The following is a 24,093-nucleotide window of genomic DNA, read 5'->3' on the forward strand; positions in this document are numbered from 1 at the left end:
TACACTTTCATAAATTGCTGGAAAACATCAAAGCCGTGATAGAAGGTTGTGGTGCACTTTATTTCCTTCTTCTGTTCTTCTGTTAATTGAATGGTTGATGTGTGGATAGGAAGTGTTGGCTTCGCGGCGTACTATTTACAGACCCGCTGACAGCTGCACTGTGAAAATTAACAGGAACAGAGCAGCCTCTGTCACAGCTCTTCCCATGAGGGACTTGCTTCAAATTGGATCATTTCTTTCATAGGAGAAACTTTCTTTGTCTCTCCTCCCTTTTTCGCAAATATGCACGCATATCCAGCTGCATATTCCCCTTCTCCCCTCAGGTTCATGCCAGCCTTTAGTGCTTGGAGGATTTGTCATTTCCACAAAGTTGGGGGAGTTTGACTGCATTTCAAAACTTGTAGCATATTCCACTTCCACAGAGACACATCTTCAGGAAGTCAACCAAATCTGTGAGCTGGGTGTGTGGAGCCACAGCTTCCTGTTTGCCGGTCTCACCTCAACATAAACATACTCTCCACCCTCTTAGAAACCGTAGCAGATTTCTTCTCAGATTACTACTGTTGGAAATGTGGTTATTGTTGATCTTGCATGGAATTGCTGTGTGCTAAGTAAGCATCATACAAAACTCTTAACAGGAAAGTTTCCACACTCAGCCTCTTACCAACTAAAGTCCAGAGTTCACCTGGCTGAGTTACATTAAAGTGTTGGTCAAAGTACAAAACTTCGAGGTAATAAGTAATCTCTTATCATCTACACTTCTCTTACAGTTGATGGAGAGAGAAATCTGTCTGTCTTAAGTAATTGATGGTTGTTGTGGCTTAATGCCAGCCAGCAACTAAGGACCACAGAGCTGCTCGCTCACCTTCCTCTGATGGGATGGGGGAGAGAATAGAAGAGGTGAAGTAAGAAAACTCATGAGTTGAGATAAAGACAGTTTGATAAGTAAAGTAAAAGCTGTGTGCACAAGCAAAGCAAAAAAAAAAAGGAATTTTCATTCACTACTTCCCATCAGTGGGCAGGTGTTCAGCCATCTGCAGGAAAGCAGGGCTCCATCACATGTAAGGGTTACTTGGGAAGACAAAACACCGTAACTTGGAATGTCCTCTCCTTCCTCCTTCTTCCCCCAGCTTTATATGCTGAGCTTTATACGCTGATGTCATATGGTATGGAATATCCCTCTGGTCACTTGAGGTCAGCTGTCCTATCTGTGTCCCCTCCTAACTTCTTGTGCACCCCCAGCCTACTCACTGGTAGGCTGGGGTGAGAAGTAGAAAAGGCCTTGACTCTGTGTAAGCACTGCTCAGCAATAAATAATACATCCCTGTATTATCAACACAGCACATACTAGCTGCTATGAAGAAAATTAACTCTATGCCAGCCAAAAACAGAATAGATGCCCAAAATGGCTGCAATTTGGTCATCTGAATGTCCCTTTAAGGGACAAGACACAAGAGATAAGCTAAAGAAGAAACAATACAATGTCTGGGAACGAACAGGTTTTACAGTATATTTACATTACTCAGTATATTTAACCAGTGCGTAGCCAAAATCACAGCAACTCTTGTTCCTGGTCTCAGTAGAAAAGTAATAACCAGTGACTACTTGAGCATCTGAATCTAAATATTTACTTAAATCTGGAAAACATAGAATTAAGAAAGACAAAGTTGAAATCATCAGTCCACCACCTCACTTCCCACAGATGTCTTCAAAATATCCGAATAACATAAACAGAATCTTAGACAAACTCTTAATACAAAGAGATAACAATTAAACAGACCGTGATTCAGAGTGTCAATTAACCAACAAAATTTACTCTCATTTAGATTCCAGCATGGGCTCAAGTCCTCAGTTAATAAAAGCCAACTTGTCACAGTCAGTAGAGAGCTAGGGAGTCGCTGACTCCCTCAGGCTGTCAGGGTAAATAAGAAATGGGGAAGTCATTATACTTTAGTTTTGCGTGACCACAGAAGCATAAAGGAGGGATTTTTCAAAGGTAATTCCAGGTGAAAGTTGATGAGAGTCCAATATCTAAGTGCCCTTCATGCCTCACAGCTGAATTTGCCCTAAAGTTACTTGCCCAAAGTCACAAAGTCTAGGGCAGAGTGGGGTATCATCAAAGCAAGTCTATCTGCTCAGCTTTATGCAGAAGGCTGAGGTTTCATTTTATGTTGTTGGTGTTGGAGAAGCTGATAGAAGAGAATGGAGATGCCATCTCAGACCCATTTTTTTCTCTTCGTTGTCAGTCTTCTGCTCTCTAAAGAACACCCACTCCATGCAATGTCTTTGAGTAACACACACACTGGCTTGTTTAACTCAGGACAAGACACAGCACAACTGTTCCTTCTGTTAAAAAATAACAATACATTAGGAAGCCATTCATAACTCACCGTCACCTTTCTGAATATGCTACCTAAACACCATTTATAAAGTCACGTGTTGTCCTTTGGGATGAAAAAAGAAAAGCAAAGAAAGTATAATACCTAGATATTAATTTGCAGTCATTTCTTCCATTAAAATGCAACGGCTCTTGATAGCTAAGGTTCGCTCTCCTTTGGGCAGGAGGTTCTGGCTGGAGGGAGACTAACGTCCATGGATCATCCCACCTCACTGCTGCCATCAAGACAGTTGATTCTACAACCTTTGGGCCAGCAGTTTTTTAGTGTTACCATAATTTCCCTTAATTCTTTCTATAAAAAATAAAATCGTAGGACCTTGTTCCCTGCCTCCTCCTTGTTCCATAAATGAACTAATAAATCACATGTTTCTGGGTCCCAGAATAGAAATCCAGGCAGCCCGGCTGCCTGACAAGGGGTGTGAATCATACTGGCACCAAAGATGGCCTTTACGTTTCCAGTCACATTTCTGTAGCCGCACAGGCATCTGGCAAGACAACAAGGAGACCCATGGAATGTGACAGGCTTCACTCACCGCCCTCCCCAGGCTTTGTCTTTCTCTCCAAACCACAGCATTCATTTCCTCCAAGTAGGGTAAGAGGGATACCTGCTCATGAGTTGCATGGTCTTCCTCTAGACAAAAGGATTTAATCGGCACCATAAAGTCTCTTTACATGTCCAAGGGGAGTTGGGAACTAAATCAGCTGTGGAGGCAGTCAGGGGAAAGTGGAAGTGGGACCATGCCACTGCCAAGCATTGCCCAAGTCCTGGCATCAGCCGCAGCCTCTGCAAGGCTCTCTGCACTCCGTATTTTCCTGGATGAGATTAGGACCTGGGAGGGCCAAAATAATTCTGAAGCACTGACCTTTCTGGGAGATCAGAGACATTGATAAGCCTGGGAGAAAGAAAATGCTCCCTGCCTGGCAGGGGTGTTCCCAGCCTACTGGAGGGAGCTCCACAGGGCATCATCACCTTCCTGTAATAAGGATGTGCTGTCCCCACCGTGGAGAGTGGAAGATGTCAGCATTAGGTCTTTACCTCTGTGCTTGCTTTGTGGGACCTTCTTTCTTCCCCACTTTTCCCTTCCCCTTTCTTTTGCTCCAAAACTCATTTACAGCAGTGGGACCTTACCTTTGATTTCAGTGGGCTCTGGATTAACATTAAATCACTCTGGGTGCTTCTGCTTGTTTCCCTTTAATCCACTCCTTCCAGGCCCTGCTCTGGTGTGTGGTCTAGATTGATAACATACATTATTGTAAGGAAAACAGAAAGAACTTAGTAATTGCTAGATTGCTATCCCTATTAAAAACATAGCCGGCATTAAGTAATGCCATAGCTATGACCCAAATGGGTTTTGCAAATATGAAAATTAATTTTTAAAGGGCAAAGATGTATTTATTTAGATAAAAAAAAAAATAACTTTCATATAAGACCCTCAACTGAAGTCCACCCAAATTCACAAATGTGAAGCATCCTAGCAGGCACTGATGACTTTGCCTCAGATGCTCTCAGACAAGTAAAATCAGATAGAGGAATACGCTTTACTTCTCATCCCAAAGGTCTATGTGGTACTCACTGGAATAGTGGTTATGAAGTCTCACCCAGCAGCAAGGAGACACAGTTCAGTCTTGGTGGAGTGGAATGCAGCAAGGGCAGACCCTTCAGCATAAACCAACTTCTTGTTCCACCAAAACCAGCAGAGCTTCACTGAATTTACACTATGTCATAGCTTCACTTGACCACCTGTTTCACCGTACTGAAGCATGGGTGATACCTCCCTAAAAGCAGAATTATTTATCAATTAATGACCTCATAGTTTTACAGTGGTTAGAGATCATCATTTTAAATATGCTGCAAAAATATGATTACTACTTTACTAAATACCAGTCAAGCAATGTGCTTTACACCATGATAGCCTAGAGTCATACAGCATGACAGTGATCTGGGATGCCCAGTCATGTGCAGCATGTTTCCAACTCAGTGCCACTGAAATGTTCCTTTATGTCACATGCACAGTTGAAATGTATCTGCACAGCTTGCCAGCCTTTCCTCAACATCATTTTCTTTCAAAGTCATCTTAGGCTGCTCATGCCTTCATCCTGAACTGCCAAGAAAGAGTGGAGCTCACGCGAGCAGTGTTCCGAAGCATCAGGGGCTCCATACCTGGTTGTATCACTGCCTTGCTGTGACAATAGACAATTCACTTTATGGTTCTGGAATTATTCCACTTCTCTTGTTTTCATCCTTGCCTACTTAGCTAGAAGGAGAAATTATTCAGATAGCAGCTTTCATAAGGCTCTATGCTGCAGCTACCAAATATTTTCTTAATAGTAATAATAATTTTTTAAAAATTACATCGACATCATTTATTGCTGTAAGAATATTTTCAGGGAAAGTAAATTTTTAGTAAATACAGAACTAAACATACCTTATCTTCCAAAACATGTTACTCTTATAGGGAAAGGGAAACCTGTAACATTTTCTTTTGAATTCTGGATTTTAAGTTTTCCTTCAAACAGACAAAAAAGAATTATTTATTGCTTTCGTATGCCTAAATAGCAGGTAAGAATTTCCAGTCTACCGCTATAACAACACTTTCCACTCCATAATGCATTAAGGAAGGATTCTGTGAGGACTTTTATCATCCATAGACCGAGCTGAAAAACACAGAGCTGCTTGAAGAACTCTGCTTTGAAGTACAAGTTGTTTGGATATCTGGCTTTCATTCGAGGGGCATATTAATACCGGGGTTATATATTGAGTTCTTTCTAATTAGAATTGGGTACAGTGCCACCAGGAGTCAATGATTCTGTTGCCTCGCAGAAAACAATGACTTTAGCTCAGAGAGACACTTGCTAAGTAGTGTATGGGCAAGTAAAACTTAAATCAAACTTCCACTCCACGCAAATTACAGCTCCAGAGATCTGTGAAGGGAAGTACCTGCAGCGGATCTCTCTGCTTAGATATTGCACAAAGAATCCCCTCTATGAGGGAGCAGCTTTCTCAAAGGGTCTGTCACTCCAGCCCTGGATGAACGCCTCCTTTCCCCACCCTGACTCTGTCGCTCTCATCTCAAGCGTGTCTAAACCAGCTCACAGGACCATACAGTGGAAATCACTCCTAGTGACTGCCATGCTACTCATCTTTCAGATGAGACATGAAATTGAAGCCCTGAGTACAGAAAAACATAGCATATTTCACAAGAAGGGAGAGATGTTAGCACTGGTCTTCTGGCTGCCTTCCAGCATGGGTAATTACATTTCCACCTAGCTAAAATTCCCTCTGCTCTACAGTTTTAATTGGACAATAGTTTCTTTCTTGCTTGTCTAAAATCGCAGGTTGGGGTCAAGCCCTTACTGGCTAATTCAACAGCCCTATTTTCAGTAGAGCTACATAGGCTTTTTTTTTTAAATTTAAAAAAAAAAAAAAAAGTTATTTTGTTTTCAAACTTGGGAAGCCTCATACCAAACAGCCTGATCTGCCAGAGCCCAAAGTAAAGAAATCCTCCTTTGGCTTTCAGATACTAATGTCAAAAATTCTTGGATCAACATCCTCCCAGCTCTGCTTTGCAGTAATGAAATTTCCAATACAAGCAACCCCATTCACACAGTGGCACTTGGGAAGGCAGTCTGATTGCCCAAATGAGGAGTACGCAGCAGCACCTACTCATTTAAGCATCTTGGCTGGTGTGCATGGCTGTCATTTTGGAAGGTACTTAGTAGGATCTGCACATTCAGATCTCTTGTACTCAAGATAATTAGTCACTGGAACTTTAATGTAACAAGCTTTTTTTTTTTTCAGTTTTTTTGGTGCAGAACTTCTGATTGGCTCCATTTGACCTAACCAAGACGTAAAAGTCCACCTTTATGAGAGAGACACTCTTGCAGTAAAGTACTTAACTGTATGCTTACCTCCAATGGGACATTTGTTAAGCTTAAAGTAAAAGATTATTTAATGGCTTTTGCAAATTAGGTCCAAATTAATCAGTTTTTCAACAAAAAGGTGTCTAACCATCTGTAGAAGTCAGTAACCTACTGAGTCAGAGGAGACTTATAGGGCTGATAGGAAAAGAAAATTCAGGCATCTATTCTGAAAGGAAACATCTTCACAGAACTTTTTCTATAAATGATGTTCTAGGGGAAAGCAGCTTTCCCTGATTCTGTGCAGTATTATTTGGTCTTCTGAAAAGCTTTTGCTTAATTTGTAACTAATGGAAAATGCTCCCAGCAATCAGGCAAAAGATTTGTTTTCCTTTGCCTTTAAATGAAATATCAATGGATGGATATTTTATTTTTAGTTGAATATGAAATTTCACAAGTGACCTGTCAAGCTCCTGTTTTCAAGAATGACTTTATTTCACACGTCGAGACAGGCTGGGAAATTAGTTTTTCCCACAGAGGACTCTGATTAGGGGTTACAAAGTGAGGGTGGCGCAGGGTGATTTTTCCCCCATCTTTTCCCTCGCCCCGCCAGCCTAGAGAGCATCTGACTCTGCTGACTAAGGGGAGCAATTCATTACCGCTCACGGGAAGGGGACAGGAAGGAAGATAGTCATATTAAGTAGACTTGCTGGCCCAAGAGAGAATAGGGAAAGCATAATAATACTTAGCCCTTATATTATTCTTTTCATCAGTAGATATCAAAGCACTTGAAAAAGGAGGTTGATGTGATGGGAAAGGAGATAAATGCCAATTCCAAGTACCCTATTGCAGAAGCACCAGCAGGAATGCTCCCTTTCATGATAGCCTCTTTTTTTTTTTTTTTTTTTTTGACTGTGGATCTGCAGGGTAGAGGAATAAACAGGTCTGTCCCCCCGGCAAAATGCAGAATTAACACACAGATCTCAAAGTACATTTCAAACATTATTGACTTACCCACTGTAACTCTCTTGGGGGCTGAGGAAATAGAAGGTCCAGTCCAGGAACCAGAGAGAGCAAGAGGGAGATTATGTATTACTAATAAATGACCGAGCAGACAGGACCTATTGCCTTTGTCAGCAGACAACGGCTGATTTACATCGTAGTTTAACTGCTTGTGGAAGCAATAAATAGTCCAGATGAAGGGCTCCGCTCATTTTACCCCATGGAAAATCTGGCCCGTTCTGGGGCATTTCTAATGCTATCTAGTGGATTAGTGAGAGTCGCTGGAGCAGAAAGCAGCCTTGTGCTGCTGTAGATGAACAGCACTGTTTGGCTCCTCTGCTAAAATCCCTGCACTGGATTATCTGATATCCAGAGTTTACTGCCTGATTTCCTTTGGGCCATGGGAAAGGGCTGCACATGAGGAACCCCATACAGAAAGCATCAATCCCAAGGTCAATCTTCATATTCAAGAGCAATGCAGCATCTCCGCTGGCTACATATCTTTAACTGCTTACAGGCACATCTGATTGCGCAAGCACTCTTAAAAACCCCTGCTTTTTCTCCTCTTTCTTTGTAGTGTGTGCTCTAACTTGCTTCTATCTGCCAATGGCCTTTCTGCCCTGTGTATATGATAGTGATGTTCAAAGAGACCCAAAGTCCTGCTGTGACAGGCAACCCAGAAAAACATCTCATAAGAGGCAGTCTTAGATTCCATTGGGTCAAACGGCTGCTGTGCAGTCACTATGACTCACATCAGGAGGGAAGAACACTCCAGGGGAAAGAGCTTCATGTGGAGGTTACCCATGTTTTCATGATGCCAGCTACAATAATAGTTTGGTTTTCAACAGTGTAAGGCATCAGCAGTTTCCTGAGGCAGTTCTCTGGCCCTAAGATTTCCAGGGCAAATAGAAAGAAAAGGGGAAGGCAGAAGACACCAACCTGTTTACACTTCTTTGTCCTGCTAACTAGAGCAGGTCACATCTCAAAAACCCATTTGCAGAGATGAATACTCATTTATCTTACTCAGTTTCAAAATCCTCTGTGCTGCATTGTGCCCCACCATGCTGCAGCTTCTGCTCTGCAAATCACGACAGCAGCTCTGAACGGCCCAATCTGCTGTGGACCAGTGCCTCCCTCCAATGCAGCTGCAAATAGGTTTAAATCATTAGATTCAGGTTACCAAACAGTCTCTTGGATCAGGGTTAATTAAATGAGTGTTGAAATCTAATTAAGGACTGGTCCAGGTGATAATTAGCAGGAAATGTATGCATTAAAATATTCATTTGTCGATGAGCTCCAATTAAGAGTGTGATTTGGGGAAGGATCAATAACTACATCATGTGATTTAAAAAAAATGAAAAGTCACCCAGCCTTGAGCAGAAATGCAGGGGAATTTTGGCTAGATTTTTTTTTTAATTCTCCCCCTCCATTTCTGTTTTACTTTCCTAATAGCTTCTGAAGAATGCTCTCCACCCTTGAATAGCGCATTCATCTCTCCGTCCCTTTGTTTTCCTGAAGCACTTCTTTCAACTCCTTGCTCTTCAACACATTGTTCGTGTAGGTTATGGATTTATTAGAGAGAGACTAACAGGGCAAAAAGAAAGATTCTTTGCCAACGAAAATCACTTCCTCCCAGGACAGGCTACTAGTCCAGGGGAACATCACTCATTGTGTGGCCTTAGATTGTTAGGGTTTTTTAGCAGGTTAATTCTTCAAGTCTTTATTCATAACTGAGGATCTGGAGAGGCTACTGAACATGCACAGCTTGGCCATATATATACATCCATTGTTGTGGTTTACTGTGCTGCTCCCAATTTGCAGCAGGGCAAACCTGCTTTCACCAAGACTATTTTTTTCCTGCTTATGTGCACAGGGCGATATGTGTAAGCCGGTTAGCTACAATCCCCCTGTGCAATCCCACTGCTGCTAGGAAAACAAGAGCCCTGCAACAGTCTGGCTCCTCTGGCACGGCACTGGTGTTCCTCTACCACCGTGGCCAGAGGCTGAGCTGGCAGTTTCCCCACTGACTGTATTTCCATCAGCAAATACCCGTGTGTCAAAAGGGAAGCGTACCATGGGACCGTGATGATTTCAGCTGCTCTTTGTCAGTCTCCTGACAGCTCACCTGCCCACCTCCCCAGGCTCGGCAGCAGCCCAGCTCCCAAAGCAACTCTATGCCTGCTGTCAGGGGCTGCTGCCGCATCCCCCCTCTCCTGCACCCCTCTTCCCCCAGGGAGACAGTGCTGTGGGGAATCAACCAACCCATGAAGTAAGCACATCCTTGGAGCCAGCCAAAAAAAAAAATCAGTGCCTTCCTTCCTAAGCAGATCTGTTTCTTCCCATCTCTTCTCCTATCAGAAATTTAAGAATCACAGTTACCGACCTTTCATCTCGTTTTGGGAAGGAGAGGGATTTCTTCCATTCCCAAAAGCTCTGCATTTTTCACAGACTTCTGCAGCCAGCTCTGATGATCATCTGTAGCTCTGCACCAGTGCAGACTGCAGACATAACCCAAACACTGTAAGAGTTGCCCAGAAAAGTGTAATATTAAATGTTCATGAAGAGGAAACTGAGGTCCATCGGGTACTATTTTTGCTCCCCTAATTTAACAGTGCTGAAGAGATGCTGCTGTTGATGAGACCTACACCCTGCCTAGAGTAATGAATCCTGTCTCCAAGGCTGGGCAGGGAATTCTCGCTGCACATGGGGATCACAAAACATGGCAGAGTGAAAGGGTGATCCAGCTCAGGGGGTCAGGCAAGCACAGAGCTAACACATTTCATCAAAATAAAACAGTTCACAAAATCCCACCACATTCATCCAGCAAAAGCTTCTACATTTTGCTGCACTGGGTCCAGATCTTTGTCCTCTGATGATGACAACCTCCTGGGCCAGAAGTTGTACGGATTGCACGAACCTGTGTGTACTCAGCCAATTAACTTGTGTGTCTCCTTTTGTCTCCTGTCCTGCAGGGAGCCTCTTCAAGCCTGGTGGTGAAGTTTGCAGATACAGACAAGGAGCGTACAATGAGACGCATGCAGCAAATGGCAGGACAAATGGGCATGTTCAACCCCATGGCCATCCAGTTTGGAGCATACGGAGCCTATGCACAGGCAGTAAGTATAGACACTGGCTCTATGCATGTTTGTGGGGACAGGGGTAGCACCTAGAGTGGCACAAAGCACACATGAGCAGAAGAACAACTGAGCAGAGGAGGAACCTGTGATTTCTCCATTAAACTGGCTAAACAATGGGAGTAAACTGAGCCATGCCATCTCCAGTAGGAGAGGACATCTCCCTCAGAGGTGCAAATACCTGCTTCTAGCAGTAACCAAACCGTGGGTATGAGTGTACCCATGCCAGACACTTACAGTGGGGTTTAGGCTGTTGCTGCAAACAGAACTAGCATTTTGGATAAAATAGGCCCTGAATTCAGTTCATCTAGTTCTCTGTCCCATGTCAGCACCATCTGGTGCTAGAGAAGGTTTGTGAGGGCACAGATCCTTTCTAGTCCTCCCCTGCTAGAGGCTGTGCAGACTGAGTGGCGCAGAGGAGACGGCTCCCTGCTCCATTTGCCAGGCCCCTGCTGCCCCATGCATCGTTGTGGGTGTCTTCAGAGTGGTCACCAGATAAAATGGCAGCTGTTGACAGAAGTGCTTTTAGGTTCATGAAAGGATGCTGGGTAATGTTAAAACGGACAAGCAGACATACGCAGACATACAATCCCAGCTCCCCAAAACAGTACGATTTAAGCACACTGGGAAAATGCATCAGCTATTTAAAGCCGCATTGCACTGTCTAACTTCAAGTATCCTACTCACATATCTAACTTGGACCCTGGGCCCCTGAGAAAATGTGACAATACAGGGAGCTTGGCTCCTGACGAAGCCATGAAATAGATGCCTCTGGCAAAACTACCTCTCCTTAGGGTACAATTAACAAAGACCTACAAGACAAGAACAGGTTCAGGTAACTTAGTCTCTGCCAGATATTTCAGAGGAAGGTAGAGGTGATCCCTGCAGCAGGCTGACACAATACTGCTAGATGACTTTGTCTGCCTTCTCTGGAGCAAATGAAATGGGAACATTTGCAGGCAGTGACAGCGCATCTGGAAGTTTAATCCATTTGGTGGTAAAATGTGTCCCTCTTGTAGTTTGTGCTGGATTTGTGTGGAGGAGACAAGTACCATTAATCTCCTTTTCCAGAGTAATATCTGAATAACAGAGACCAAATAACTTGCCTTAGGTAACAGAGGGCCAACTCAGGAATCACATTCCAGCGTGCCCATACACCCTTCAGCACACTGACCGCAAGTCTCTGCTTTGTTCCCTGCCTATTTTCTTCTCTTGTGTCGGCACCATGGACTTCCCATCACATCCATATGATTTTTTTTTTTAACTTGAGGATCTACAAATTTCTGACTGACTGTCCTATGCCACACTGAGCACTTTGGTACAACTCAGCTCGCCCTTTCCATAGACCGTGTAGAGTCAAGATTGTAGAATCATAGAATGATTTGGGTTGGAAGGGACCTTTAGGGACCATCTAGTCCAACCCCCCTGCAAGAAGCAGGGACGTCTCCAACCAGATCAGGTTGCTCAGAGCCTACTCCAAGCTGGCCTTGAATTTTCCACGGATGGGGCATCAAACACTTCGCTGGGCAACCTGTTCCAGTGTTTCATCGCCTTCATTGTTAAAAATTTTTTGCTTGTACCTAGTCTGAATTAACACTCTTTTAGTTTAAAATGATTACCCCTTGTCTTATCCCTACAGGCCCTGTTAAAAAATCTGTCCCCATCTTTCTTATAGGCTCCCTTTAAGTACTGGAAGGCCGCAATCTCCAGGCTGAACAATCCCAACTCTCTCAGCCTCTCTTCATAGGAGAGGTGCTACAGCTCTCTGATCATCTTTGTGGCCCTCCTCTGGACGTGCTCCAACATGTCCACATCCTCCTTATGTTGGGGGCTCCAGAGCTGGACACAGGTGGGGTCTTGGGAGAGTGGAATAGAGGAGAAGAATGACCTCCCTCGACCTGCTGGCCACGCTTCTTTTGATGCAGCCCAGGAAGCGGTTGGCCTTCTTGGCTGTGAGCTCACATTGCCAGCTTATGCTGAGCTTTTCATCCGCTAGTACCCCCGAATCTTTCTTGGCAGGGCTGCACTCAATCCCTTCATCCCCCCCCTAGCCTTTATTGATACTAGGGGTTGCCCCAACCCATGTGCAGGACCTTGCACTTGGTCTTATTGAGCCTCATGAGGTTCACATGGGCCCACTTCTCAAGCTTGTCCAGATCCCTCTGGATGGCATTCCTTCCCTCAGGGGCATCAACCACACCACTCAGCTTGATGTCACCTGCAAACTTGCTGAGGGTGCACTCAGTCCCATTATCCCTGTAATTGATAAAGATGTTACACAGTACTGGTCCCAGTATGGACCCCTGAGGGATACCACTTGTGACCGACCTCTGTCTGGACATTGAGCCATTGACCACTACCCTCTGGATGCAACCATCCAACCAATTTCTCTTCCACTGAAGAATCCACCCATCAAATCTGTATCTCTCCAACTTAGAGAGAAGGATGTTGTAAGGGACCTTGTCAAAAGCCTTACAGAAGTCCCAATAGACAACATCTGTAGCTCTTCCCTCATCCACCAATGTAGTAACCCCATCATAGAAAGCCACTAGGTTGGTCAGAAGGACTTGCCCTTGGTGAAGCCATGCTGGCTGTCTTGAATCAGCTCCGTCTCCTCCAAATGCCTTAGTGTATCTTCTAGGAGGATCTGTTCCATGATCTTCCTGGGCAGAGAGGAGAGGCTGACAGGTCGGTAGTTTCCAGGATCCTCCTTTTTGTCCTTTTTAAAAATGCATGCAATGTTTCCCTTTTTCCAGTCAGCAGAGAGCTCACCTGACCGATGTACCCTCTGGTGCTATTCTGAACTTTTTAAATTCCCTTTTTCCACTAGACAAATTACATTTCCCTTTCATTTTCCCTATTAACTTAAATTCCAAATCAAAGAAAATCTTTACCTCTTCCTTTGTCCCCTGCTCCCCTCCTCACACAACAGAAGAGCTGTCCCCTCCCCAGCCTGGCTGTATTTAACTGTTCTCCTGGCTGGGGAAGGCTGCAGGAAGGGGAAAAGAAACAGTAAATCACAGCTGAGCCCAGGCCAGTGGCCAACAGCCTGGCAGGAGAATGCAGCATCTGTGCCCCTGTGTACCAGAGGAATTAACAGGAGGAAACCCATGGGCAGCTGAGGACAAACATCTGCAGAGGCTGTCAGGCAGGAGATGAGGTTCCAGAGTTATGCTACAGGCATTCATCAGGCAGCTGGAGAGGTGGTAAAGACACCACTGTCCTGATGCTCTGGGCTGAAAAGTCTTCTTGCACTGATATTAATCTAGAGTAATTCTTCTAATTGCCATGATAATAGAGTCCTCCCAGATTTATACTGATACAAAAGAGGATGAGGTCTGCACATTTACACCACAAAAGTTCCCTCCATCTATTTCTCACCAGATAATACAGAACATTATGATGGTAGCTGCTTGAGTAAGGATTTATTTCTGAAGGAAGAGTGAAAACAATTCCTGAGTCTGCTCCCGCTCCACTTGAAACTAATGAATATTTTTACCTATTGATTCCTGTGAAAACAGAATTGGACCCATTTTTTTTTTCTGATAAATATGCTAATAAGGAGGAAAGAATAAGTTTTAGATCTTGACCCATTGGATATGACAAGCTGGTGACACCAATTACCCTGGGGACTTCAGAGCTGTCTAAACGATGGGATCACATTTCCGTGTGGCGTCTGTACACCCAGAGCGTGCTCAGATGCTGTCTCTCAATCAGCCTCCCCATCTGTGTCTCTCCCTATCTGCTTCATCTCACAGTCTCACACAAAAGGAAAGGAAGGGAGCGCTGAGGCTTAGTGACGTTCCTTTCGTCCTGATTAATCCACCTTGGACTGCTGGCTCTTAGATATCAGGGTGATTGGCACCTCACAAATGCCAGCGGGAGATGGAGGGATCGATAGGGGAGAGGGAAAAGGGGGGCAGTTTTATTCAGCCTGAACTGAAGTTGAAGAGCTAAGGCAAGTCAAGAGGAAGGAGGCTGAAACAGTGAAAATGCAAGAGCAGTGACAGCTGATGCCACTGCCACCAGCAACTTGTGTGACCTTGGGTGAATCGTTTGACCCATTTCCCCATGTACAAATAAAGCTGGTGATCAGACTTACTTATTTTCCCTTCTCCCTCAGGGACACAGCTCTCTCTTATGTGGTCTTTCCATGGGTTTTGATGCAAGGGTATGATGGTAACACAAGTTTAAAAACTGCCTCAGTGCTTAGTAGTAAGGCCAGGACTAGCATGAGATACTCAGCTCTGTGATTTTTGCTCGTAACCTGTCCTTCCAGCTATCCCTGGAATAAGAGTCTGGGCTTGACTGATGTCTCCATATAAGAGTTCCTAAGCAATCCCATAAGAGCTTGTTAATCAATAGTTTCTAATGGTCCATCCCCATAGGGGAGGTTGTCACATCCCCTAGGCAGCGGTTTCTTGCTGAATCTCCCCCAGAGAGGTATCATACACATCACTGGGATGGGATTAGCTCCTGCAAAAAGGTGTCCGTGCACCAAGGTGCACTGCAGCAGAAACCCACATGGTGCAACTGTTTCAGAGACGAGTGGGCAGCCGTGGATTTGCAAACCCCACAGCACCACTGAGGAGAGGCGACAAGGGTCTCAGTCCATCAGTGACTGACAGCCATTAGCGTTGCCACCAGGACTGCTTTGGGCCCCAGCTCCTCTTTGAGTTCCCTCCTCTGCAGCTCAGCAAATGGCCGTGTCACAGTTCACTCCCCGCTGCTGCTTGCTGCCAAGCCACTCAACCTCAGCTTGAGAAACTTTAACCTTGACAGCAGCCACAGCCTCATATCGGCTAAGCAACTGGTCCTCGAGTTCAGCAGCCATATGGCCTCAGATCCAGAGGTAAAAATACCAGGAAGCAAAGGCGGTTCTCCTCTGTGTGTGGTTTTTGCCTCCCCTCTTCATGTGCCACCTGCAAGCAGACCAGACAAAGCTTGGCACTAGCTCTGTCTGCTGTTTCAGTGACACAGAAAGTCACATCAGACCCACCTCACCTCTTTTGTATGCAGCTCAAGGCAAGTCAGGTTTCACAGCTCCCTAAAGCTCCCAGAGCCCCTATACTAATCTGTTTCAGGGGTTTTTTTTCATTGTTTTAGGTTTTTTCTTTTCAGCAATATCTTCCCGTACTATAATTCCTCCTTTTATGGGGCAATTCTTTATTTTAGTTCACACATATATAGGGAAACAGTCCTTTTTGTTGCCAGCTTACTGCGGATTTACATCAGCTGGGTATTGATAGTGGTTTCTGCAGTCTCAGTTGAGGCCAGCTTAAGGTAAAGATCTGGGCTCAGCATGGAGAGAAGGAGACTCATGCTCAGTGGCCAAGAACCAACTCACAGGCGCACACTGCAGCCCAGAGCAGCACCACTGCAGCCCAGAGCAGCACCACACACCTTCCTAGTCCCTGGGAAGCGATGGAGTGGCCAAGTCCAAAGCCATGAGCAGTAAAAATCAAACCAGGTTATGAATGGTGGTAGTATAGTCCTGACCCATATAAGCAACAGTGACAAAAGTTCCTGCAGATCTTCCGTCTATGAAGAAAGCAGCAAGTAGTTAGCAGCTGTCTGATGTCAGTGCTGCCCCACCAAGCAGATAAGGAAACGTGCCCAGACCTAAAAGGATTGGGAAGATGGGAAAATGCAGAAGAGAAAAAAAAAGAACAAAGGAAGGAGCCTTGGAAAATGACAGATACTGTATAAATTATTTAATTTTTAAATTATTTAAAATAAGATCAAAGTCATAAATCAAGTTTGCATAAAAAATGGGGTGGGAGTGTTAGCCACGGTCTCCTGGCCAAATTCCAGCCATGGGACTGATTGCATCCTGCAGCAGGGGACGGGCACAGAGTTAGTGAGTAAAAACAGACAGATGGGGATAGGGGCAACATAGGCAACCATAACATTTGCTCTGCATCCTGGAGCAAGTCCTTTCCTATCAGTAAATCCCAGCTCCATTCACTCTGAAAAAGTACAAATGGCTGCAGCTCCTGAACCACAAACAAAATCTGCAACAAATATGGGAACATTCAGCGCTGTGTAGCACCCAGACATCTCAAGTGGTCATCTTGAGAAGTCAGGGCAGCAGTCCCTACCATGCTGACCGTAAAAGCCGTGGTGCTCCTCTCTGCCTCCCCATCCCAGCTCCTGTGGAGATGAAAGGCTATTTCTGCTAAATGATATGAGGTAGCACTGAAGGGAAGAATTGGTTCTTCCAATATTTATTCAGTTCATACTCTGAAATTATTTTGGATGGATACTTTAAAAAATTCAGTGAACCCTATGAAATCAGGGAAAATTTACTGAATATAGACTGTCTTCTGCATATACTATTTATTACATTTAAATGACCAAAAATGGGACAGTATATTTGGTAAATACTACCTGTTATGCAAATCACTGCTTCTGATCTATTCCAGAAGAGGAAGCTATTTTGAAGACACAATACTTTGTAGCAGGGGTAATACCATATTTCTGATCATCACCTCCATGGTAATTCAGAAATAATGAACACTCGTCAGATTTGGGCTCTATATACTTTTTTTGTAAGGGTTGTTTTTTTTTTTCCCCACAGTTCTCAGGAATTTATAAATCCAAATTATTGTATATCAGGATTCAGAAATACACATCCCAATTTTGCACATTAGTTTAGGGGTTTTTTTTTAATCTTAATTAAATTAAAATTTTATTTTCAAAGCAGAAATTTCTGTTTCCAAGAAGGGATTTAAAATGTCTGAAGGACTATTGTGATTTTTTACAGAATACCTTCTGTTTGTTTGAGGGTTTGGGAGATATTTTTGGTTTTATTTCCCAATGGCCAGTTAGGCAAAACAGACGTGAATTTGTCAATTCTATGATTTTACCAAATACGAGTCCTCTTACTGCTTGATTGATCACTCTACTTACCTCTTTCTATCACAGGGATACCATGAGGATTAATTAGCTAAGTGTTTGTATAGATCGTTAGAAGTGGGAAGCGTGGGATGCTGTTATTACTTTTATTATTATTACTGAATGAAGAATTTGAAAAGTCAAACAACACATCATGTGGTTCGGAGACAAGGATAGAAAATAACTATGAAAAAATGAGGAGGTCATCAAATTGTTCAGAGTAAGCCGTCTCCAAGGGCAATGATCATGCTATGTCAAAAAGAGCGCATCAGAAATAATCCTTCTCTCTCCTCTTCCCCTTCTTCAGTTTCACACATATTTCTTTGAGGGGCTGAGGAAGGCAGGCTGTAGCATCCTTGTCCTATTTCTAGCAGGAGGTTTTGGCCCTGAGTAAGTCACCTCATCTGTCCATGTACCTGTTCCTCCTTTTAGAAAAGGATAATATTTCCTTTTGCTGAGTGCAGTTGCACGACCCTGCTGTCTAATAGCAACTTGATGCCAGAGGTGGCCATCCCATTCCCAGTGCTATCTACACCACTACACTGACAATGACCACACAGGGAACCACTTTTGGGAGCAAAACCGAGAGTAAGCACCATGTTTTTGTGCTGTGTGGTTAACGCTCTGCTGGTGTTGCTCCTGAGCTGGTGCTTGGCAGCATCGAACATGCATCTGTCCTGGTGCAAATGTAGCAGCAAGATATGGAGAGGGAGATGTGAACTGACAAGCTCTTGCTTTGACACAGCTGTGCTACATCCTTTACTGGTTTTTATCTTAGTCTCCTATGATAGGATAGGGTGGATAAGCCTGTGGAGATGCCTATCCATCCACTGATGACAGAGCTGGCTATACTTGAGGTACCAAAAAGGTGTGTGAAATGAATCCTCCCACCTCTCTGTTGACCAGCCATGACTACCACCTCTTCCCCTACTTTGGATGGCCTTATCAGTGCCTCTCCAACTGCTCCATCAGTTTTCAAGCCCTGGGATGAGGTCTCCAGGCTTATAGCTCTTGAGGTGCTCCCACGAGTATGAACCAGTTTGGCAGCATCTCCTGGTCTCCTCAGAAGATAAATATTTGAGCAACAGTAAAGGTTAGGTTGGACGGGAAAAAGCTCTAAATGCTGAGGGAAAGATCATGCCAAGGAAGTAAGAGAAGCAAAAGGAAATATGTCCTTTCAGCCGAGGAAGGGAAAAGCTCCTCTCCATCCCCTTGGATCAGCCTAAGATAATAAGGCTGCTGCCTTTCTGATTAGTGCTCTGTGGCCCCAACCCAGGCAGGGGAAATCTGCATTTCAAATGGCATATTTTAAAGTACACAATACCCAGGAGCCCTGCTGCTATTGATTTTCCTCTGGTGGGGTCACTGCCTCACTTTCTACAGCTTTATTAACTGGGACCATACACTGGGCCTCTTTCAAAGTGAAAGGAGAGTTGATGGGACATTTGTCTTCAGGAGGAGCTGGGGAAGGAGTGGAGTGACTTTTATTTGAGCTCATTTGGGAATGTCCCAAAGGTTTTATAAGGGAGACTGGTGACCCTTACAGGACTTGCCCTTCTTTTGCAAATTTCCCTAGAGCCATCCTAGGGGGAAGGAAGTAAGTCTGTGCCGTCAGCTTCTTTCAAGGTGACAGAGTTCCCATCCTCCCAGCCCTGCGATGCCGCTGCACTCAGCCAGGCTGTGGCCATCAGCAACTGGGAAGGATTGCCCTCCTCTTCCCCTTTAACATTTAACCTTGAGCACCTCCAACCAGAGAGGGAAGGGCATGAACTGGGAACATGACAGCAGATGGATGACAGGAGTGTTGCCAAGGGCTGTGATGTCCAGATGTGGCTGAGACGTGACTGGGTTCCTCTCTTTAGTCAAGGAAGCAAAGCCAGTTAGCTGGGGTGCATGGCTGTGTTCAAGAATGGGATGCTATACTCCTTCCAGCTCTGGAGGAGACCCTGCTTTAACCCACTGGCTGGCTCTGAAGGCTGCAGCGATGTGTATGTCCTCTGGGTCATAAGGTACAGGGCTCCAGCTCATTTCACCGTGCCAGGGGAGTTTCCAGGTCTCCAGGGCATCTTGGGTATCTTCACAGCACTGACCATAACAGAAATGGGGTGATCACTCCATGCAGGATGCCTGCTTTAGCAGGAACAACCCAACCTAGTTTCCTAAATCACAGGTTACTGCATTAGCTTTTTAACCTTAAGCTCAATTTAACTTCTTTGTTCCTCAAGCTCTTAATTCAGTTTCTGTGGGAGTATGGCCAGTTTTAAGTGTTTCATTGAAACCCACCAGGCTGAAGACCCTGCACCTTCAGCATCGGTGAGCAGATTAGGATCATCAAGTTCTTCTCCTAAGGAGAGAGAAAATACCTTCTTCTTTCTGAAGGTCTGTGTAAGAAATGTGTGAATGACATTACACTGCAAAAAGGAGGAAACATGTCGCCAAGGGGTATTCTACAAGCATGCATCTTCCAGTGCAAATTTATCGGCCCTCTGAACGCACACAAAGCCACAAAGTCAGGCTACCTGGTTTGCAAACCAGGAGGAGCACCTGCCTCTGTAGAGTTAAGTCTGAATAGCTTAGAGATATCCATAAGCAGGAGAAGAAGTTGCATAAGCCATAAATAATATCACAAGTGTTTGCCTGGCTCTGCTGAGTGCAAAATGGAGGTTGGCTTTGGAGCAGCACAATCATTTGTACCACCATTGGCAGCGCGGTATCTTTTAGGTAGAGCTCTGATTCTCTTGCAGCACAGGTGAAATGGAAAAAGGATTAACACTTGTCTTTTAGATGGTTAGGAACTGAGGTCCGAAAATATCTGCCAAGGGCCAGCTAAGGGGTGCAATGATTTCATCTGTCTGTGTTGGTACGTGCAGCTGGACTGATCACCTGGGGCTACAGTCACGGTCAGTAGGGAGAAACAAAGCTGCAGTTCATCTGCTCACAGGCATTTGGGTACAGAAAGGAGAGATGAATCTTGGCCTAGACTCCTCTGCCTGTTATCACATCAACTGCAATAGGTGACTAGCTCAGAGGAAACCCCATCTGTATTTAGTTTACTGAATGTGACAACACGAAATGTGAAAACATAGACCCCTGCCTGCCCTAGAAGGTCTCCGGTACAAATACCAGGCTGTTATCTGCCAGCCAGACGAACCCGGGCACACACATGACCAGCCATACATCACTCCATGTTTTGAGGTGGGTTTGTTCATGCAGTTCTGGACAGCTTTGGAGAAACAAAGAGAAAATTCAGCAAAGGCCAGACTAGGCCTGTCCCCAGCCCTTGCAACTCCGTCCATCTCAGAAAGATGCTACTTTGATCAGCAGAGCTGAACAGATCCTGTAGGCACAGATCTTGGCCATCATTTTTGCAACTGGCCAGTTATATCCTCAGCTGTCCGCAGGTGGAAATACCCAGCACAGAAAATGAGATAGGGGTCAGCACTCCTAGTGCTGGAGCCAATCCAGTGTTGAAGATGGATAGATTCCCACTTCCTCACTCATTTTGTTGTGATACTTACTAAATTCACCTGCTCAATGCCTCCTCTGGAGAATAAACTCAAATGATGCCCAGAAACAGATGTACTCCTTAAATGGGAATCAGCATTGTGCTAGAATAGAAAAGATTGTTTAATCACTCAATCAGTAATTACAAAGAACAGGATATCACTAATTAAATTGTGAAAGTGTCTTATGCAGGGTATAATAAAAAGAGGTAATTAACTATCAAAGGGAAAGCCACCAACTTGCCACCAATCTGCATTAGGCTACAAAAAATAATAGTACTCAACTCTAGTACAGCACTTTTCCTCTATAGATCTGAAGGCACTCCTACGTGGGGACACAGGTGCCCCATGTCCCATTTTATCACTGGAGAAACCACAGCTAGTTTACACAACTTATGCAGGGTGATACAGCAGGTCAGTGGCAAAGCATGATTCACTTAGGTCTCTTCGCAGATGGTGACAAGGAAAGTTTCAGCATTTGAATGAGCACAGTGATCTCAAGGATTTGTTTTAGTGTGTATGTGTATGAACAGCTAATTTAGTCAATATTTCAATATTAAACCAAACAGTAGGGAACAGTCTGTTCCTTGCCATGACTTTTGAGGTCTGTTTAATGCTGAGAAACGTGTCCCATGTGCTTAAACAACAGCATCAGAGGGTAATTTCCTGATGAAAGAGAGAGTGAAATCACAGAGAGCAGTAAAACACAGGTACTCCAATTCTGGAGACAGCAAAGACACGACTCACTTCTAAAATCACTGCAGAAAAACAGTTTAATTCTCCACTATTATCATCAAGTCACACATTACCAGAGGTTGGGGATTGAACAGAGTGAGGTTTCGCTCTCTGCCCATCTTCTTTCCTCTACACTTTCACTCAGCATCCACCACTGGTCCCTTGTGGGGCCTGGATGTGGAATCAGATGTACCTCATCTGGCTTTTCGTGCAGCTCCAGGGAAGGGGACAAGAGGCAGTTTCATCCAAGCTGCCTTCTTCACACCAGGAGCATTTTATAAGCTCATTGCAGCCGTACTGCACACATGAACTGCAATGACTGTGTGCTAGGTTCAGAGTGTAAAATAATGATAGCAAAGTCCGATTTTAATGTAAGAAGCATTTCCAGCATACGTAACCATTCACCACCACTCTTTTCCAAAACTTGTACTCCCAAATGCTTGAAAATACAGACCAAATTCCTCATTTCGGCCTTTTTTAGGTACTCTAAAAGAAGGAGCATTTTGATCACTTTCTGGAAAAAAAAATAAAATTAATGAAATAATCTCAGATCAAACCACAGGGAAGGGTTTTTTCCTCTATGCAGTGTTAATCTTGCTGAAGTAGGGGAGCTCCCTTCTCTTGTATAGCTCTTCTGGGAGTCTCTGCTTGGTTGTGTTGGAAATAGGTGCTGTAATCTGGTTTGAAGTTCTGGTCACGGTTTTGCTCAGTGCCTACGAGAGGCCTCGCAGCAGCATAAAAAAAAAAAAAAATATTTTTGCAACTGACACAGGGAAAGAAATCTAGTTATTCCCAGAGAACTAGCTAAGCTTGGTGCTCTGGAGAAGAGATACCCTCTCCCCACCACTTGACGTATGCTGTCTCCCATCAGCAGCCACCAGTGCTTTCCCAGAGCTTTGCTACAAGCAACATAAACAATGATACCTCTCTGCTCAGGAGCGAATAAAGTCTTTTCTCTGCCTTTCTCATCAGGGAAGGGCCAGGGAGTCAGAGGGCTCAGTCCAGCTCATTGTTGGACTCCACACTGGGAAACACATAATGGGGGTGGGGACCACAAAGACCCCAAGATGCAAAGATGTATTTTGCCTCTTGCCCCTATAGTGAGGAGGAAGGCCGGGCTGGGGGGTACCACAGGCATCCCAAAATAGAGCGTTGCCTCCCACCCCAGTCCACGGTCCCCATCCTGGTACTGTGGGCTGCCTCGGTGGTGACTGCGTGATATTTTTTCCCTGCTCTCTTTGTTCCAGCTGATGCAGCAGCAAGCCGCGATCATGGCCTCGGTGGCGCAGGGTGGCTACCTGAACCCCATGGCAGCCTTTGCCGCGGCCCAGATGCAGCAGATGGCGGCTCTGAACATGAACGGGCTGGCAGCTGCCCCCATGACACCAACCTCAGGTAAGGGGCAAGGAGGGTGGAGAGGGTGAAAGGCAGGAAAATCTGGCCACATCCCAAAGGAAACTTGGCAGGACATGTTAGCTGGCAGGTTCGACCCCAATACTGAAATCTTGGTCTCACTGGTGAAGGTTGCCAGAAGTGAGGAGTGGAGTTAACCAGATCTTTTTGTGGTCTGAGAGAGGGGGAAAGCGGCAGAGAAAGGCTGTTACTGCCTTTTCCAGGGCTGAGGCCAACGGAACATCGGCTTCCGTATCGTGAAATAGTTGTAGGGGCAAAGCCAAACGGCTTGCCAGCAGTGGGTGGTTGGGCTAGCTATGCCCTGTCCCAAGTGGCACTCACTGGTGGGTGAAGAGAGCAAGAGGAGTGAGACCTACTACAGCTGGGGTGCAACAGACTTGTTGGAGAGGAGGAGAGGGTGCTGGCAGGGAAGTCACTGGAAAGGGATCTCAGCCATGAGCCTTCCCTCTCAGCTTTATATCCCTTACACAACTTTCCTTTAGCCCTGAGCACCGTCCAAATGGCACAAAACATTCCCCAGTGACCTACACTGGTTTATTGGTGGTGCATATAGATGAGCAAGGGTGTGCTGGTGTTGTCACAGCCAGGCTGGTCCAAAGAAAAACAAAATAAGGTTTGTGGTAGGATGCAATATCACTAATGAGATGAGCTCTGCTTTCGGGACATGTAAGTCTTTCTTCTGCTGTGAAATAGGACAGGAGATACTGAGGGAAGACTTCTGGTGCTACCTGGAATGTGTTTGGTAAGGTTTCTGGCTGCTGGAGCAGAGATAGGTAGTCAATGAAGGGCTGTCAGGATCTGGCTAGGCTGTGAGGTGTCACAAGAAGCCCGTGCTAGGAGCTCCAGAATATGGATCAGTGGGCAGAGAATTAAGCTGAGATGGAAACAGGACCAACTTTCCCGGGGCTTGAAGCACAGAGAAATCATTTGGGCAGGAACAAGTCAAGAAACCAGCAGGACTGGTAGTCATGGAGTGGCATGTGGCCTAACAGTAGGGAAATAGAGCAGCAGGGAAAGTGAGGCCAAACCATGACAGGAAAGAAGTGAGAATTTGGAGAGCTTTGCGATATACCACTGAGTCTGGTATGGGGGCAGAGTACTCAAAGGTGCATCTTCAGAGGACCATTTCTAAGGGACAGATTGGGATAGAAGG

The 24,093-nt window shown here is 44.9% G+C and overlaps 1 protein-coding gene across 10 annotated transcripts in view; it reads left to right on the forward strand.

The window, feature by feature from the left end:
- Window positions 1-24,093, forward strand: part of CELF4 (CUGBP Elav-like family member 4) — a 710,880-nt gene that overhangs the window by 615,208 nt on the left and 71,579 nt on the right. For all 10 annotated transcript variants that reach the window (XR_015261394.1, XM_086769886.1, XM_086769887.1 and 7 more), the window contains exons 6-7: window positions 10,231-10,374; window positions 22,775-22,922. Coding sequence is in view for 9 of the 10 variants with exons in the window: in XM_086769886.1 (XP_086626012.1) it covers window positions 10,231-10,374; window positions 22,775-22,922 (292 nt within the window). In the remaining variant the exon portion in view is untranslated. The remainder of the gene's footprint in view (window positions 1-10,230; window positions 10,375-22,774; window positions 22,923-24,093) is intronic.

The sequence above is a fragment of the Chlamydotis macqueenii genome, chromosome Z, assembly GCF_036417535.1.
Source record: "Chlamydotis macqueenii isolate bChlMac1 chromosome Z, bChlMac1.mat, whole genome shotgun sequence".
NCBI classification, from domain to species: domain Eukaryota; kingdom Metazoa; phylum Chordata; class Aves; order Otidiformes; family Otididae; genus Chlamydotis; species Chlamydotis macqueenii.